Source organism: Macaca fascicularis, chromosome 1 (genome assembly GCF_037993035.2).
Source record: "Macaca fascicularis isolate 582-1 chromosome 1, T2T-MFA8v1.1".
NCBI lineage: Eukaryota > Metazoa > Chordata > Mammalia > Primates > Cercopithecidae > Macaca > Macaca fascicularis.
Window position 1 is genome coordinate 55,108,886 of NC_088375.1, and position 18,051 is coordinate 55,126,936.

The 18,051-nt window shown below is 37.6% G+C and overlaps 1 protein-coding gene across 11 annotated transcripts in view; it reads left to right on the forward strand.

Annotated features, from left to right (window-relative positions):
* The window catches only part of CRB1 (crumbs cell polarity complex component 1), a 500,591-nt gene that overhangs the window by 198,356 nt on the left and 284,184 nt on the right, over nt 1–18,051 (forward strand). For 10 of the 11 annotated variants that reach the window (XM_065539172.2, XM_074031678.1, XM_045362302.2 and 7 more), the window contains 3 exons: nt 4,817–5,773; nt 11,258–11,805; nt 13,252–13,417. In XM_065539172.2, the coding sequence (XP_065395244.1) occupies nt 4,817–5,773; nt 11,258–11,805; nt 13,252–13,417 (1,671 nt within the window). The remainder of the gene's footprint in view (nt 1–4,816; nt 5,774–11,257; nt 11,806–13,251; nt 13,418–18,051) is intronic. The other variant, XM_065539188.2, reaches the window with a different exon arrangement.

Genomic DNA, 18,051 nt, shown 5'->3' on the forward strand with positions numbered 1-18,051 from the left:
CTAGTTTGTATTCTGAGAGTACTCTGAGAGTACATCATAGAGTAGCTATTCTATAAATTGAGAAAATGGTCAATTGAAATTTCAACTAAGGGATCAAGATATGGTTGCTGTCAGGTACCAAAGTGAATTATGAAATAAATAAAAACACAGGATGTTAAAGTAAATACAGATAACAGATTTCAGGTTTTTGAACGGTTTATACTTTTTTTATTTTTTATTTTATTTATTTATTTATTTATTTATTTATTTATTTATTTATTTATTTTGAGACAGAGTCTTGCTCTGTTGCCCAGGCTGGAGTACAGTGGCACAATCTCGGCTTACTGCAACCTCCACCTCTCGGATTCAAGCAATTCTCCTGCCTCAGCCTCCTGAGTAGCTGGGATTACAGGCCCACACCACCATGCCTGGCTAAGTTTTGTATTTTTAGTAGAGATGGGGTTTTACCATATTGGTCAGGCTGGTCTCAAACTCCTGACCTCGTGATCCACCCGCCTCGGCCTCCAAAGTTCTGGGATTACAGGCGTGAGCCACTTCGCCTGGCCAAAAGGTTTATATTTATGTCAGGGGTATGTGAAAATTCTTCAGAGGCAATTTGAAGGAGTGGATCTACAAGGAGATTTCATTGGAGAGGCTTGCTGCTGTATTGTGAGTTGAACCTTGCCCCTCAAATTGAGGGCTAGATGCTACTTTCTAAACCAGAGTGACCATAGCTTCTAGGAGTGTTCCAGTGTCATCTAAAGTTGGTGGGAGGGAAGGAACGGGCAACTTAGACTAGATTCTCCACCTGCCTAAGGAATCTAAAGATGAAAAAGTGTGATGACTCTTAACCCAAGACGTCAGGAAAGAGAGAGAAAGAATTGTTGCTGGCCGGGCGCAGTGACTCAAGCCTGTAATCCCAGCACTTTGGGAGGCCGAGGCGGGCGGATCACAAGGTCAGGAGATCGAGACCACAGTGAAACCCCGTCTCTACTAAAAATACAAAAAATTAGCCGGGCGCGGTGGCGGGCGCCTGTAGTCCTAGCTACTCAGGAGGCTGAGGCAGGAGAATGGCGTGAACCCAGGAGGCGGAGCTTGCAGTGAGCCGAGATCGCGCCACTGCACTCCAGCCTGGGCAACAGCGTGAGACTCCGTCTCAAAAAAAAAAAAAAAAAAAAAGAATTGTTGCTGTGCTGTGTTGGAAAGCAAATGCGCTCCCCTCCTACTGCAGGTTAAGTGGACGTGAATCCTGTGGTTCAGATGGGGAACCCGTGGTAGGAGCATTAGTAGGTAGTTTGTGTAAGAAGAGTTCTTCTCAATAGGCCTCTGTTGGAAGGTGAAAGAATCCTACTAAAAGAGTTGATAAAGAAGGAAGCAGGAGTAAACGTCAATAAACCAATAGCAAAGGGGTTGAGGGAGGAGCAAATATGAGCCGTCAGTAAAAGGAGAGGCAATGTCTGCCTGCCTTCACAGTACTCTAGAGTGAGTCCCAGCTGGAGGAATAGAGTGGGCTCCAAGGAACTCATAAGTGCCCCTTATAACAAATACCAACTTTAAACACCTCCCAGTCTCAGAAACCATGGAACCATATTGTATCAGTCAGGTGAATAATTTCTGTACTCCTTCCCCCGTTTTTTGACACCAACTTCAGTCTTCTAGGGGACAGAACACATAAATCTGAGGGTGGAGACAATGGAAGAATAGAAAGAGGGAAGAAGGCTTCCGAATACTCCTTCAAGATAGCCTGAAGTTAGCCTAGCAAAGACGATTTTATTCTAAATTGCATTGAGACTTTTGATCATTATATGTGACTGGCCATTCTAATTGCTGTGGGTGTTTTTTTTTTAAGAGATCGTGACACTACTATCAAATAGTAAGCCGAAAAGTCCTGGGGTCTGCTGAAGATTTTTATCTAGAGGCAATGAAACCCTTCCCCAGTTAAATATGTTTCAAGATAGGGTGGGAGAAAAAATCATGTTTTGCTTTTGTTATGCTGTATAAGTTATTCAATAGTTTTACCCTCAAATACTTGTTATTACTTTTTTTGTTCTTAAAATGCTTTGAAAATCAAGTTTAAGTAAAATATCTTCTAGTACAAAAGTTTCAACTTTTCATATTCAGTTATATTAAACTTATATTGGAACACCCCTTTAGAATATACTGTAGTTTACCTGTAATTCCTATGTCAGTTTTCTGTGCTTCCCAGGATGACTATATAACAAATAGATTAGTTCCATTCAGTTCTATTCTTTCTATTCATCAAACATTTAATAATTCATACCCTCAGCACTGTACCGGTGTTGTGGGTGGCTCTAAGTAAGATTATAACATGTCCACTGTTTTCACAGAGCTTGAAATATTTTTGAGTTGACTAAGCTTGTATGAAAGTAATCCTAGTACAGTAAAATATAAGTACAATAGAGTCCAATCAAGTGCCTAGATATGTAGATCATAAATGGCAGTAGATCAGCAAAGATTAACATTGCATACATTTATCTAAAAGTTTACACAAAGAAAGCACTTTGGTTTTGAATCAGATTGAATGCATTATAAAAATATTTAATCACTTTAGGAAGGTCATAATGAATTCATTCATTCCAAAATTAATTACTAAATAGCTAATACAAGCCAGGTACTATGCTGTTTTAGACATACATCGGTGAATAAAACAGACATTTTCCTTCCATCAAGGAAAGCACAATTTGATGAGATTCTAGACTAATATGCTGTCCAAGTAAATCCCTCATATAAAATTATGCAATTTACAGGGCATTACACATGCCCACACTTTCTAAATAGTTTATCTCAATGACTACGGTACTATTTGAATTTTGTCATTAGAGGATAATTCTTTCTTACTACTTTTTAGTAATGGCCAACACTTATTGAGAACTTGTTATATACCAGACAATGTTATGAATATTTACATGTCTTATCTTGTTTAATCTTTAAAAGAGCCTTGTGATGTAAATGCTATTATTAATCCCATTCATAGATGAGGAAGCTGAAATACAGAAAGTGTGTGTAACCTGCTCATGATCAAGCAGTATAGCTGGGGTTCTGATCCAACATCATCAATATAGGAATCTTTGGATTAAATTTTTAAAAACACGCATTTGGGCATAGAGTTAAATGGGAAAATAAGACATGCATATTAATAACAAACAATAAATGAGAATACACTAAATTATTAATTAAAAAACAGTGTGTACGATTGGATTTTTTTTCTTTTTTTTTGAGACAAGAGTCTTGCTTTGTCGCCCAGGCTGGAGAGCAGTGGCGTGATCTTGGCTCACTGCAATCTTCACCTCCCGAGTTCGAGATTGTCCTGCCTCAGCCTTCAGAGTAGCTGGGATTACAGGCATGTGCCACCATGCTTGGCAAATTTTTGCATTTTTAGTAAAGATAGGATTTCACCGTGTTGGCCAGGCTGATCTGAAACTCCTGGCCTCAAGCAATCCGCCCGACTAGGCCTCCTAGGATTACAGGTATGAGCTACCAAGCATGGCCAGGTTGGATTTTTAAAACTTACCTAATTTAGGCCAGGTGTGGTGGCTCGCACCTGTAATCCCAGCACTTTGGGAGGCCGAGGCGAGTGGATCACGAGGTCAGGAGATCGAGACCATCCTGGCTAATGTGGTGAAACTCCGTCTCTACCAAAAAAAAAAAAAAAAAAAAAAAAAAAATTAGCCAGGCGTGGTGGCAGGCACCTGTAGTCCCAGCTGCTCGGGAGGCTGAGGCAGGAGAATGGTGTGAACCTGGGAGGCAGAGCTTGTAGTGAGCCAAGATTGCACTACTGCACTCCAGCCTAGGCAACAGAGCGAGACTCCATCTCAAAAACAAAACTAGTTAATTTAGGGTCTGATGGTAAAAGTGCTTTGGAATTTACACTTCGCTCTTTCTACACCTCAATTTATTCTGTGAAAGAGAACTAAAAATATCTGCTTTGAAAACCTCAGAAAATTGTAGTGAGCACAAATATAATAATTTGAATGAAGATGTTGGGGAAACCATAAAGTCCTATGCATATGTCAGTTTTTATTGTTACTCTTTGTTCATCTGAATCTCCCTGGAAAAGCAACGGCCATCCCCTTTAAAAGGTGTTATACTTCTTCGTGTTACTTTTTTTAAAATGAATTCTAATAATTTCCTAATTAGATAGCTTTTTTGACTTGGAATCAGAAAACAAAAATAGAAAGTGAAGTTAAAATAATAAACAGGAAAGGAGCTTGTTATGGTGTAGACATCATGATTTACACTAGCATTGTAGGGAAGGAGGAAACGGGGACTTCCATTCACCTTAGAAGCCCTTCATGGTGAGAGCTGTTTGGACTATTTATATTTCTGGCAAACTCTTAGGAATTATGGGGAAATATAAACAAGATATAAGACAAAATCACTGTTTCCAAGTAGAATAGAATGAAATCTACAGCCAAGGACAGAATATACAATGTCTGAGAAAAAAGTACCGAAATAAATAAATTGTATCTTACATCAGTGCCAAGAGCGATCTTTTTTCTCTTTTTGGTTTGTATGATATTCAGTGCTGCATGTATATCTGACAATGATAGCTGGAATCAATCACAGTGTTTAGCAAATTATCTATTCCTAGAGGAAGAATACAAAGCCTGCCATGACTGCATCTTTTTTCTTCACGACACATGTGGAATATAGAATTGATTTTACTTTCCCTTAATAAGTGTTTACATTTTACTCCATTACAGTTCTAAATCTGAGCTATCCATGCACTTCTGCAAGATTATACATGCAAATTATGTGAAACTTCTATTTTTGATGCGAATATATCTAATTTTAACCCTTTTTTATTATGTAACAGGAATCCACTGTGAAGAAGACGTCAATGAATGTTCTTCAAACCCTTGCCAAAATGGTGGTACTTGTGAGAACTTGCCTGGGAATTATACTTGCCATTGCCCATTTGATAACCTTTCTAGAACTTTTTATGGAGGAAGGGACTGTTCTGATATTCTCCTGGGCTGTACCCATCAGCAATGCCTAAATAATGGAATATGCATCCCTCACTTCCAAGATGGCCAGCATGGATTCGGCTGCCTGTGTCCATCTGGCTACACCGGGTCCCTGTGTGAAATCGCAACCACACTTTCATTTGAGGGTGATGGTTTCCTGTGGGTCAAAACTGGCTCAGCGACAACCAAGGGCTCAGTTTGTAACATAGCCCTCAGGTTTCAGACTGTTCAGCCAGTGGCTCTTCTACTTTTCCGAGGCAACAGGGATGTGTTTGTGAAGCTGGAGCTGCTAAGTGGCTACATTCACTTATCAATTCAGGTCAACAGTCAGCCAAAGGTGCTTCTGTACATTTCCCACAACACCAGCGACGGAGAGTGGCATTTTGTGGAGGTAATATTTGCAGAGGCTGTGACCCTTACCTTAATCGACGACTCCTGTAAGGAGAAATGCATCTCGAAAGCTCCTTCTCCACTTGAAAGTGATCAATCAATATGTGCTTTTCAGAACTCCTTTTTGGGTGGTTTACCAGTGGGGACAACCAGCGATGGTGTCGCTCTACTTAAGTTCTATAATATACCATCCACACCTTCGTTTGTAGGCTGTCTCCAAGATATTAAAATTGATTGGAATCACATTACCCTGGAGAACATCTCGTCTGTCTCATCATTAAATGTCAAGGCAGGCTGTGTGAGAAAGGATTGGTGTGAAAGCCAACCTTGTCAAAGCAGAGGACGCTGCATCAACTTGTGGCTGAGTTACCAGTGTGACTGCCACAGGCCCTATAAAGGCCCCAACTGTCTGAGAGGTGAGAGAAAGCTGACTGCTATGGCTGGGAGTGCCGTGCCTCAGAGCAGAGCAGAAACAGCAAAAACAGCCACACTGCTTCTGCCTGCTATGAAACATAATGACCCCACAGGACTTCTGCTGCTGGTTGCCCGCTGATGAGAAAGAAAAGAAGAGGGCAGTGATGTGCATTAATTAATTTTGAGTGGATTCACAGGACATAAGTTTCACTCATACAGAGAAGTAAAAAAAAAAATAAGCAGATAGCTCCTTTCCAAAGAGGTTTTCATCTTTGTGTTTGCAAAATGCTCTTGCAATTTTACCATTGGTTGCATATCAGAAATGTATGTAAATCTTATTTGAAAGAGAAATAATTCTTTTGAAAAAAGGACCCTTAGACATAAAATTTGTCAGTGCCACATACTAGCATGATATCTTATGCATAGTAAATTCTCGGTAAATATTCATTTCCTTGCTCTCCTTTCTATGCAATTCACACTTGCTCCAAAATCATAATTAAGCATAGCGTTTTTATAAAACACCAATTTTATTCAAAGGTATCTTTTCCAAGGCTGCCCTGGGGAAGACAGATAATATACTAGGTGTCTTAAGGAAAAAAAAAGGAAAGAAAATGTGGAAAGTAACAATAGTAGAACTTGGTAGATGCCATAAACTAATTGATCGAATTTCTCTAGTAAACCACAGTTTGAAAAGTATTTCAAAATCCTTAACTTCCAACATTGTTCTAGAGATTGCTGTTGATAGTGATCAATACGTACCTGTTTCTTTTTATTATTATTATCATACATTGAAAAAGTCTGAGATGTAATTGTAACAGACTGCTTTGAAGTTCAGCTGTAATTTACCCCAAGATTTTAGAGTAACTTGAAGTAGGACAACATCTGGTAAGTAGTCTTCTCTGCTTTATATGAAGTAAAATTAAAACCAGTCTTAGCCTATACTCTATTCCATGTTCAAATGTCTAAGAATTATTAGAAACTACTCAAGGGTTTCCCCCTGACCACAATATTCATTACAAATCATGGACCTGTTTGACAATGAAGTATGGCATCTACTAGCTATACGTAATATTTTAAGTAGAATGGCAAGTTGTTTTGTGATTTTTTTAAGGAGAAAAAGGGAAATTATGCTGAGGCAATGTTCACTTTTTGAAGAAAAATTTAATTGACCTAAGGCAATATTTTTACTACATATACAAAATAACAAACAGATGCTGACTCATTTTGACTGGCTTCCAGATGCAGTGACCCATAAGGTTAATACTGACCATGGTGATGTTAACTGTCCTAGTAAATAGATTCAAGAGATGCCAGTCCAGTGGGTTCTGGTTTTCTTTATTTTATCCAACTTGGAAAACCATGAACTTTTCAAACCAAGTTCCTGAATTGGTTACCCTTCCCCGCTTCTCCCAGTTTCCTTATACTCCAACATTATTTGAAACTGTTTAACCCTCATGAAAATGTTTGACTTCAAAAGATCACTTTACAGAGAGAGAGTTCTGTAAAATCTTTTCTTTCTGAAAATTCTTGGTATAAATTTAAGGAAAATTATATTTTTCATATCACTTCTTCATTAGAAAATTAAACTATTCGGTATTTTCTGTTATCTAGAAGGAATGTTTCCTGGAGCGTTTACTCCCACTACAAACAATGCTTTTAAGCAGTAATGAGAACATGGAATCTTTCTGCTACTGTACATGTGTATTCAAGAGGGAGGAGACATACTAAAAAGCACAAAGGCAAACTTCAGCCCATTCATGACTTGCACTCTTATTTAGCTCAATGTTTTCCAACCATGGTACACGCTGTAATGAACAAGGAGATTGGATAGAAGATTTTGGTGGCTGACTAAACACAAAAGACATAGTGATTTCCAATAACTCAAGGTTGATCTTTTTAAAATAATCTAATTTATCAACAGAAAGAGTACTGAAAAGGATTTAACTAAGCTTAGTTTACAGAAGTGTCCATAAAGTTCTCTCAGCATATCTTGTGTTGACTGTTTGTAAGAACATGGAGCATTCAAGATATTACTACTTAGAATAAATGACATCACCTACCTCTTGCTCTCTGGTGAATATTTGACTTACAAAAGCAATTTACATGTCTCTTCTCTTCAGCCATATACCTAGATTTTGAGAATTTTATTCTCTTAGAATTGTAGTTTCCTAGATATAGAAGAGGCTTCATTCTATGATGGAATTTTTAACACTATTGTACCTGCCAAATGTAGTGGCTCAAATCTCTGCTTAAATACCTTCAGAAATAGAGAGATCACTCACTCCGTCTTGCCAAAAATTGCCCAAAAGTTATTTCCTTATATTGAAATAAAATATGATTTGCCTGTAGCTTTCCTTCATTGACCATGTTGCAATTCTGGAAGACATGCAAATGAAAATCTGAACTTGCCTGCTACTTGAGAATACTTAATATCTGAAGAAAAGTATCTTCGGCCATCTAAGCCATCACTTCTATTCGGGCTAAACTTCCTGTTTCTTCTAATGTTTGCCATATGACATAGTTTTCCACACTTCATCAGCTGCTTGCAGGTTTTGGAATATATTTGCTGCTTTCTATTCCTTCTAAGATGTGATGTCTGTATGTCCTTGATGATACAGTGACACAGGGCCACAACCTCCCTTATTCTAGAAAATGTGCTTATGCTTTTCAGCTTAATACAACATTGACTTTTTGGCAGCCACACTTCGTGATTGCATCATTTTGTATCATTGTCACTCATGATGCCACGTAGTCCTGTTTCTCCTACTCTAAACTTATAAGGCACATTTAGATCGAAGTGGCTCTCATTTATTCTTGTTAAATTTCATCTCGTTGTATTCCATCTGTCATTAAAGCTTGTCAAAATTGTTTTTCATCTGTATATGTTGTCCCTCTTCATAACATGTCAACCACTTGTATGAGAATCACCCTTCCAAATCTACAGCCAAGTCATACATGTCTTCAGGTGTTTCTAAAATCATGTAGCAAATCGCACATGCTGACTAGTTGCTTGTGATTTCTGAGGAATAGGATTGCTGAAGAGTCAGGCTTCTGAGAAAAAAAAAATAGTCTGCGTTTTGGCTTTTAATCCGGATCCACAAAGTGATGCTGAAGGCATCCTGGGATGACCAGCAGGCACCCCGCTACCCCTGAGGTTGAGTGATTCTGGGCATATCTTCAAACCTCAGGGGCTTCAAGGGCCAAATTTTCTTATTAAGCATTTTATCTCATATGAAAGTGCTGCAGTGTATTCAGAGATGTTAACCTCTTCAAAGGGGTTATTTTATCTAACAGTACACTTTTGAAAGCTACCGGTAGTTGCCTGGAGCAGGTGGTCTCCAAATGCAGATTCAAAATGCAATGTTCCTGTAGGAAATCAAGTCAGAGTTCTGAAAATATAGCCTTTTATGCAGAAGATCTTCAAACACAGATGATTGTCTAAGCAAGTTTTACTATAGTTCAGCTAAACTAAAATGTGTCTTACCTTTACCCAAACTTCAACTGGGCCATATGACGACATTTAGACATGCTGAAATATGCTCTTTTTGTCTGGTTAGCATTGGGATATAAAATCTTGAGGACAGCAATATCTTGAATACAGTGCTCTTGTCATGTTATCAATGCTTTCTAGATTGCAAAATCAATAGTCAATTTTCAGCCCCCATCTTGCTTAATTTCTCAATCCAGTTAACACAATTAAACACTCCCTCCTCCTGAAAACCTATATTCTCACTAGGCTTATGGGCCACCACTCTGCCTTGGTTCTCCTCTTATCTTACTGGCTACTCCTGCATCATTTCCTTTACCTCCACTTTTCTAATGCCTAAGGGCTTACTTCTTGGACCTCTTGTTTTCTCTCTATATACCCACTCTCTTGGTGATCTCATGCAGTCTTGTGGTTCTAAATATCTAATATGGTTTGGATGTTTGACCCCTCCAAATCTCATGTTGAAAAGTGATTCCCAATTGGGGCCAATGGGAGGTGATATATACTAACAAATCCCGCATTATCAGAACATCCTGCCTGAACCTCTATATCAACTGCCCATTAGTCACTTCCGCTTGGATATCCAAAAAGGCATCTCAAATTTAATATGGACTCCCACCTCACCCAAAAAATCTGTTCCTCCAATTTTCTTCCCTAGCTCTGCAAATGGAAACTCCATGCTTCCAGTTGCTTAGGCCAAAAACCTTAGAGATGGCTCCAGAAAATTCTATTGTGTCTACCTTCAAAATATTTTGAAAATCTGACCACTTTTCACCACTTTCACATTACCACTGATCCAAGCCATCATCATTTCTCTCTTGAGTTACTACAATAACGTAGTATAACGTTGGGCTTTTGCTCAAATATCACTTTCTCAGAGAGTTCCTCCCTGATTATTCTATTTAAAATTACAATTCCATCCCTCCAAATCTCCCTATTCCCTTTCTCTACCTGACATTTTGTACTAAAGGATTTCTCACCATCTGACATATTATACAGTTTGCTTCCTTATCTGTATCTGGTGTCTTTCCTCCAACTAGAATGTAAGCTTTGTGAGGATGGGAAGTTTTCTTCCTACCATATCACCCGTATTTTACAATGTCAGTTTTTATTTTTAGATATCTCAAGAGTTTTCTTGAGGCGATGTACATCAATAGCATTGCCACATATGAGCATCAGTAACTCCTCTGACCGCAGGAAATGCTGCGTGGGTTTCATACTCAGCTTTGCCCCTACTTCTCTGTTTCCTGTGCCTCTCCTACACCCAACCAGGACCACAGAAGGAAGCGTCCTTCTTTTTCCTTGCTCAACTGCCCTGCCTCTTATGTGAGATGTCATCCCAAGAGAAGATTTACTCATCTAATTCTTGATTTCTGTTGTCCCAATTTATGTTCTTTACAGATTAAAAACCTGAAGTTTAGAAAGGTTATGTAACTAGCCTAAATCACATGTTAATAGCAGACCTGGGACAAATACAGTTCAGGCTCTAATAAATTTCTTTACAAAGAATAATTAAGTTTAATGACATGTTTGCTTCAGCATGCCTCCAAGTAGCAAAGATTATGACTGCCTGCACAGTCTGCTTGCAGAGGTTGCATGAATTCCTCTTGTCCGAAAATTTCTTCCACCAAGTTGGAGTACAGTAGTGTCTGATATACCACCACTAAGGCCCATATTTTAGGGCAGCGAAGGGAAGATTCTTTAGTTTATCACTGCAGAGATCTTTTTGGTTTGTTTTGTGATCAGTGGGCCTCAAGTGTAAACTACAAACCAAAATATAGTTATTTTAGGGATAAAGTATACTCAGAAATCCAGAAAGAGGCCAAATCATTATTCTATTAAGTAAGCCTGTCCTGAACTTTAAAAGTTGTGTATGAGTGTGTATGTGTGTGTGCATGTGTGTGTGTTTGTGAAATGTATAATTCTCATCTTCCATCCCTTCTGTCTTTTGAGCCTTAAGATGTTTCTTTTTCTTTTTTTCTCCTCCTCTATTTTGAAGAGTTTGTGGCAGGCAGATTTGGCCAGAATGACTCCACTGGATATGTTGTCTTTACTCTTGATGAGAGCTATGGAGACACCGTCAGCCTCTCCATGTTTGTCCAAACACTTCAACCATCGGGCTTACTTCTAGCTTTGGAAAACAGCACTTATCAATATATCCGTGTCTGGCTAGAGCACGGCAGACTAGCAATGCTGACTCCAAACTCTCCCAAATTAGTAGTAAAATTTGTTCTTAATGATGGAAATGTCCACTTGATATCTTTGAAAATCAAGCCAAATAAAATTGAACTGTATCAATCTTCACAAAACCTAGGATTTATTTCTGCTTCTACATGGAAAATCCAAAAGGGAGATGTCATCTACATTGGTGGCCTACCTGACAAGCAGGAGACTGAACTTAATGGTGGATTCTTCAAAGGCTGTATCCAAGATGTAAGACTAAACAACCAAAATCTGGAATTCTTTCCAAATTCAACAAATAATGTATCTCTCAAACCAGTTCTTGTCAATGTAACCCAAGGCTGTCCTGGAGACAACAGCTGCAAGGTAATGATTACGCATACAAACTAGGTATATAATATATGTTAAACTTTTATTTTATTAAGAAGATAACTTAATAAAACCATTCTTTCTGTATAAAGATGATGTTACTGACCCACCACCATAGAATGATATTTCATCTATATTTTTCCAACAAGACTGTGAAATTTACATTGAGGCATAGAAATGTGGCCTTGATCTTATTGGCATCATGATCTATTTAATTAACCAAAATAACTTCAGCTATAGACTTCTCTCACCCTCACAAAATCAAATTACTTAAGTATAATAATATTTCAATTCCTAATCTCCTAATGGCTCCCCAGAGGTTTAACTGAATTAACTCTTTTTGGATGATATTGTTAACTCTATTTTAAATGCCCAGCTACTATTGCTTTGAACTTTTATTAAGTCAGCAACAACAAGAGAAATCTGAGAGGTAATTTCCTTCTGGTAGTTGAAATCCTCTGAAATATAATTTCTCAAAGCCCATGCTTTACTTTAAATATTCTATGTACTCTTCTAAGAGCTGCTTAAATACAAGAACTTGTCAGCTCTGCATGACCTTTCAAAGGGAAAAAGGGAAATGCATTTCTATGTGTTGAACATTTGTTGAGCTCCAACTATGGCCCTCCACTAAGCTTGGTTCTAAATATACACAAATGAATTATTGTAACATTGTTATGGAACGTTTTCAATGAACTAGGCAGTATTTTACATGGCTTAATCTATTTAGTTCTATTGAAGGACTACAGTGGAAAGCAGGCATTGTTGTTGTCCCAATGTATGTTATTTACAGATAAAGTAACTGAAGTTTAGAAAGGTTATATAATTAGCTTAAATCATATGTTAATAGGAGACCCGAGACAAAGACAGTCCATGCTCTAATAAATTTCTTTTTAAATACTTTCATTTTGAATACTTTTTGTGAGCAAGCTTGTGAAAACTCAAATAATAATACTATGTCTGTGATTCAGAGGCAGATCAGTGTGGGAAGGGCAATCAATGAGTTGGGATCCAGAGGACCTAGGTACCAAGTTTCACTGTTTTGCTTCTGTATAGGATCTTGGGCAACTGGAAACACCTTCTTTTTATCATCTGTAAAACCAGGAGTAAGAATCCTTCCTCAAATGATAATTAGTGCCTGTGAAAAGTGTCTGGTAATTTGTAAATTACAGAGGACGCTGCTATACTTGAAAAAATCCTCCCTGTGCTATAGATCAATTTTATATCTTTTTTCTCTCTCAGCCACCACTCTGCTCTTTTAGAAAGCAGTTGGTAATGGCAGTAGTCATTTTCATTCTATTTAGTTAACAATGGATATTAAAAGTTTAAAATGTAGAAATGCAGGGAAATTAGCTTTTTAAAAATAACAGGTATGTGGTCTCACCTTCAACATTTTTCTATTTATTTGCCAGTGCTTTTTATACCTTTGATTTCTTTTCCGCTCAGTCCAACCCCTGTCGCAATGGAGGTGTTTGCCATTCCCTGTGGGATGACTTCTCCTGTTCCTGTCCTGCCCACATGAGTGGGAAAGCCTGTGAGGAGGTTCAGTGGTGTGGATTCAGCCCGTGTCCTCACGAAGCCCAGTGCCAGCCGGTGCTTCAAGGATTTGAATGTAGGTAGAGTTCAAACCTATCATCTCGCCAGTTAAATTGGGACATCTGAGTTGTTCCAAGAGCAAACACAGAAAAAGAGTATAGACAAAGCCAGCTTATTAAAATCTATGGTTGTTTCCCCTATGTGAGTAGGCTAATAAACCTGACTGGCCTCTTGCCTCATCCTGCCTTTGGTGGGTGTCTGGATAGGAAATGGAGGTCACAGCAACACTAAACCTAGATGCTTAATCATTTAAAGCTGATTTCCTAAAGAAGAATTAGCAAGGTAATATTTGACTTTCCTTCCCTCATTACTGGGAACACAGAATAAATATGTGCGTGTTACACATTGTCATTTATTAACTATGAGGCCTCAGGCAATTCATGTGATCTCCATCATCTAAAGCTTCCTCACCTGTGAAATAGAGAGAACAATTTCTACTTTTTCAGTTTCTTTGTGATGATTCTGTGACCTTATGTGTAAATAAACATGTTAGGCACTCAATGTTTGCTATGAGACTTTCCCTCATTGTGAAAGATTTTCCTGTCCATCTTCTGCATTACAAAACACACTTTTCCAAATGTTAGCAATTTGAATACTATACAGTATTCACAATTTTGACACATCCACCCACTAACTATACTGTTATTTATATTCTGTCTTCTCACCTACTTCAAATAATGCACAGTCCAGTCTATAGCCAACCCTCTATGTTTGCACTGAATTCTAATTTCCTCCCCTTATTCAAAGATTGTGCTCCTAAAATTTTCTCTCACACACCAGTATCGATTTTTCCATCACTACAAAACATTTCCTTTGACACTCCCTCACTCCTATTCCTACCAGCTACCATTCCACTTCTCTGCCTTAAAGAATACGGAGAAGAAAAACCCTCTAATGTGTTGTCTGCAATATGCTTCCAACATTATCACTCCATTCTCTCTTTTACACCATACAGTCAGGCCCACACACCACCACCTCCCTCCTGAACTCTGTTAACCCAGAGATTCACAGGTCACCTTTGTCACTTCATTTAGGTTTCTATACAAACATCCTCCAACTTGGCTTTGTTTTTATTAATATCTCTTATTGTTCCTTGATATTTTGTTACATGTGCATTGATATATTTGTCTATGATCTCTTTCATCACGAGAATATAAGCTTCACAAGGCAAGAAAATTTTCTATGTGGTTTCTTGCTAGTAAATATTTGTTAAATAAATTGATATTATTTTCTTCAAATTTACTTAATATTTTCACTTAACTACTGTGGACATTAAGTACATTATCTGCTTACTATAAAAAAAAAATACATGCAGGATGCTGGATGCACGCCTATAATCCCAGCACTTTAGGAGGCGGAAGTGGGAGGATTGCTTGAGCCCAAGAATTTGAGTCTGCAGTAAGCCAGGATCACACCACTGCACTCCAGCCTGGGCAATAAAATAAGACCCTGTCTCAAAAAATAATAATAAAAAAAATAAAAATACTGCACTAATATAATGGAATGGAACTAGAGGATAGTTTGGCTTAAGGTCAGTAGCAATGACATACTATCTAGACTGGGCCCCCAAGTAACTGAGAAAAAGAGAAAAATGTATTTATTTTTATGTTTCTATACTTCAAAATCATATTATTTAAAAGACCTGTATGAAGTACATTACACTGTATGTACACTTGGGGAAGTTTTCTAGAAAAATATGTATACTTTTATGTTTCATATTTAAGAAATATGTACTACACATGTAGAGAAAACATGATGACTTGGCATAAAGAATGTAAATTGGTTTTTAATGAGGCACAAAATTTTAAATGATACTTTTTCATTATTCTACTTCTTCTATTATTCTAAAATAATTTCTTAATTATTAGTTTTACTGTTGATCTTTTGATAGAAGTACTAAAGTTGTTAGTCTCAGCTGTGTTCTACCTGGTGTCCGAATCGTTTTGAATATTTTCACAGGAAAAAGGAATAGGATTTCTAAAAACAGTAGCAGCCCCAAAACAATAGCCCTGATGCACACTGCTCTGCAATCTACACATCAAGCAGTTTAGGAGCTGGACAAACGTGTCAGAAAGAAGTGAAGTGAACCTTTACTGCTACAACATTGCCGATAGCAAAACAGTAGTAAGTCCAGCTCAGACACACCCAAAAAGTCCCAGTAGCATTTTTAAAGTATAGCTTAACTTAGTGAAGAGAGAAAACATAAATAAATAGGAGGTGTACAATAGGAATTATAAATCAATTTTCTAATTGATAGCTATTAACCCAGAATTCACTTTTACTACTCTATATAATTTTAATTTTATGTGATCTTATGACCCTATTATATTTTCTTTCCAAGGAAAATATATTGAAAAGATTAAGTCTAATGGAACAAGGTACTCTTGAGAGTACAGCTGATACATTACCCTGAGTTTGCCTTTAGGGCTATAATCATCTCTAACTCCATATCGTACCAAGATTTAAACATTTACAACTCACCTTAATTACAGGTGTGTTTATTATGGCAAAGTTCCCCAAAGAAAAGGCGAAGTGCAAAAGTGGTTATGTATATCGTGGTTTTTACCCAGATCAGAAGACATGATTTCAATGTGCTCAGCAGAGTTAATAAATATATTTATATAGCATTATAGACCATAGTCTTCATTTCAGAGTTGGAGAATTAATGAGATTTTTTCATTTTAACATTTACTTAAAAACATGTAATGAAACACTTGTTGCTCTTTTTTTCCCTAAATTCCCAACTCCAAAGCTGATTGAACACACACACACACACACACACACAGAGTAAAAAACAGTAAGATCAAGGTAATTGACTTATTTAATTAAGTCAAATAATACACTCAAATGATACACTGAAATTTTCTCCTGCTGTGGTTTCTAATCATTATCTCACTTTTCAGGATACAGGATGGAGTTATTTTCACAGAGTATTCATTTAATTCTGTTTACTGAGCACCTACTATACATCAGGGACACACAGGCACAGGCATAGGGATTTAGTGATAACCTAGGCAGGGAAGATCCTTGGTTTCATAAAGCTTACATCCTAGTGCAGAAAGACAGTCAAGGAACAAGTCAACAAATAAACAAAATTTTAAGTGGTAATGGGAGCTATGAAGAAAATTAAGCATAGACAGTGAATGCAGGGAGGCAGTTTTTTTAACTCGGATAGTCAGGGAAATCTTCTCAGAGGAGGCGACATTTGAGGAGATATTAACACTCAGAAAAGCCAAGTATAAGAAGATCTGGGGAAATAGTATTCCAGATATAAGTAACAGCAAGCGTAGAAGGCCTGCATTGGGAACAAGCTTGGTGTATCTTCAATGAATGGCGAAAAACTGTGGCTGTGGCATGTTAATGAGAAAGAGAGTGGTAGGAATTGGAATTGGAGAGTTAATCAGAGGTCAGATCATGTAGATGTTTTTTTTTTAACATGACAGAATTTTGTCATGAAATTTTTTTCTTTAAAAGAGAGACAGGGTCTTATTATGTTGTCCAGGATGGTCTCAAACTGCTGACTTCAAGCTATCTACCCTTCTCAGCCTCCCAGATAGCTGAGATTACACCCACAACTGACTCAGATCATGTACACTCTTGTGGTTATGTTTAGGATTTCTTTTTAGATGTGATGCTAACTAATGGAGTTTGACTAAGGAGTGGTTGTTATATTGATCTGCAGAGCAGCAGAAGCAGGGACACTAAGAAGTAATTAGTGTTAATGAAAGATGATGGTGGTTGGGTGTAGCGCCTGATAATGTAATCGTAGTGTTTTCAGGTCATTTGCTACTGAAAAGTGTGACACAATAAGAATAGATAATTGGCCACTGCATTGAGTAGCGTGGAGGTCATTCATTGTAACCATGAAAGTGGTTTTAGTGAAGTGACTGGGACAAAAGCTTGAGTGGCATATATAAAAGAGAAAATGAGGAATGATAAAATGAGACAATGGGGATATAAAACTATTAGAAGTTTTGCTGGTAAAGAAAATCGACAAAAAAGCAGCAGGATTGGGGGATGTCAGGGTACTGTTTTGCATGTATTTTTATTTTTTAAGATTAAAGCAATTGCACATATTTGTATATCGATGGGAAACAGCAAAATGGAAGGGGAAATGATTATGAAGGAAAGAAAAAGATTGCATAGAGAAATAATATGTTTAAAAGGTGAAAATCAGTAGGACCCAGGGCATAACTGGTAGAGTTGACATTGGTGGGAATACAGACAGTTCATCTATTACAGCAGGATAGAATACAGTGTGGATCCAAATAATATTGGGTTTACAGATTTGATGGATATCTGAGGTAGCTCTGTTTTCTCAAGAAAATATTATGTGAGATCATAAGCTGAGATAGAATTCGATATTTTAAGAGAGAGAACAAGTTGCTCGCTAATCGTCTTGCAGTATGGGGAAAAAGTTTGTAATAGAGAAATGCAATAGGATTGCCCAAAGTGCTGTGCTCACATATAGTGGGAGAGCAATTGATATGGTTGTATATGAAAGTACTTGGGTGTAGATACAGAATTTGCAGCTTGTTAAATAACTGGAGTTTTACCAGGTAAGTAAATCAGTCACTTGAAATGCGACTTTTAACTGCCTACTCTTCAGCTTAATCAGAAGCCAGACTCCACGGTTAATTTTCTGTGTCA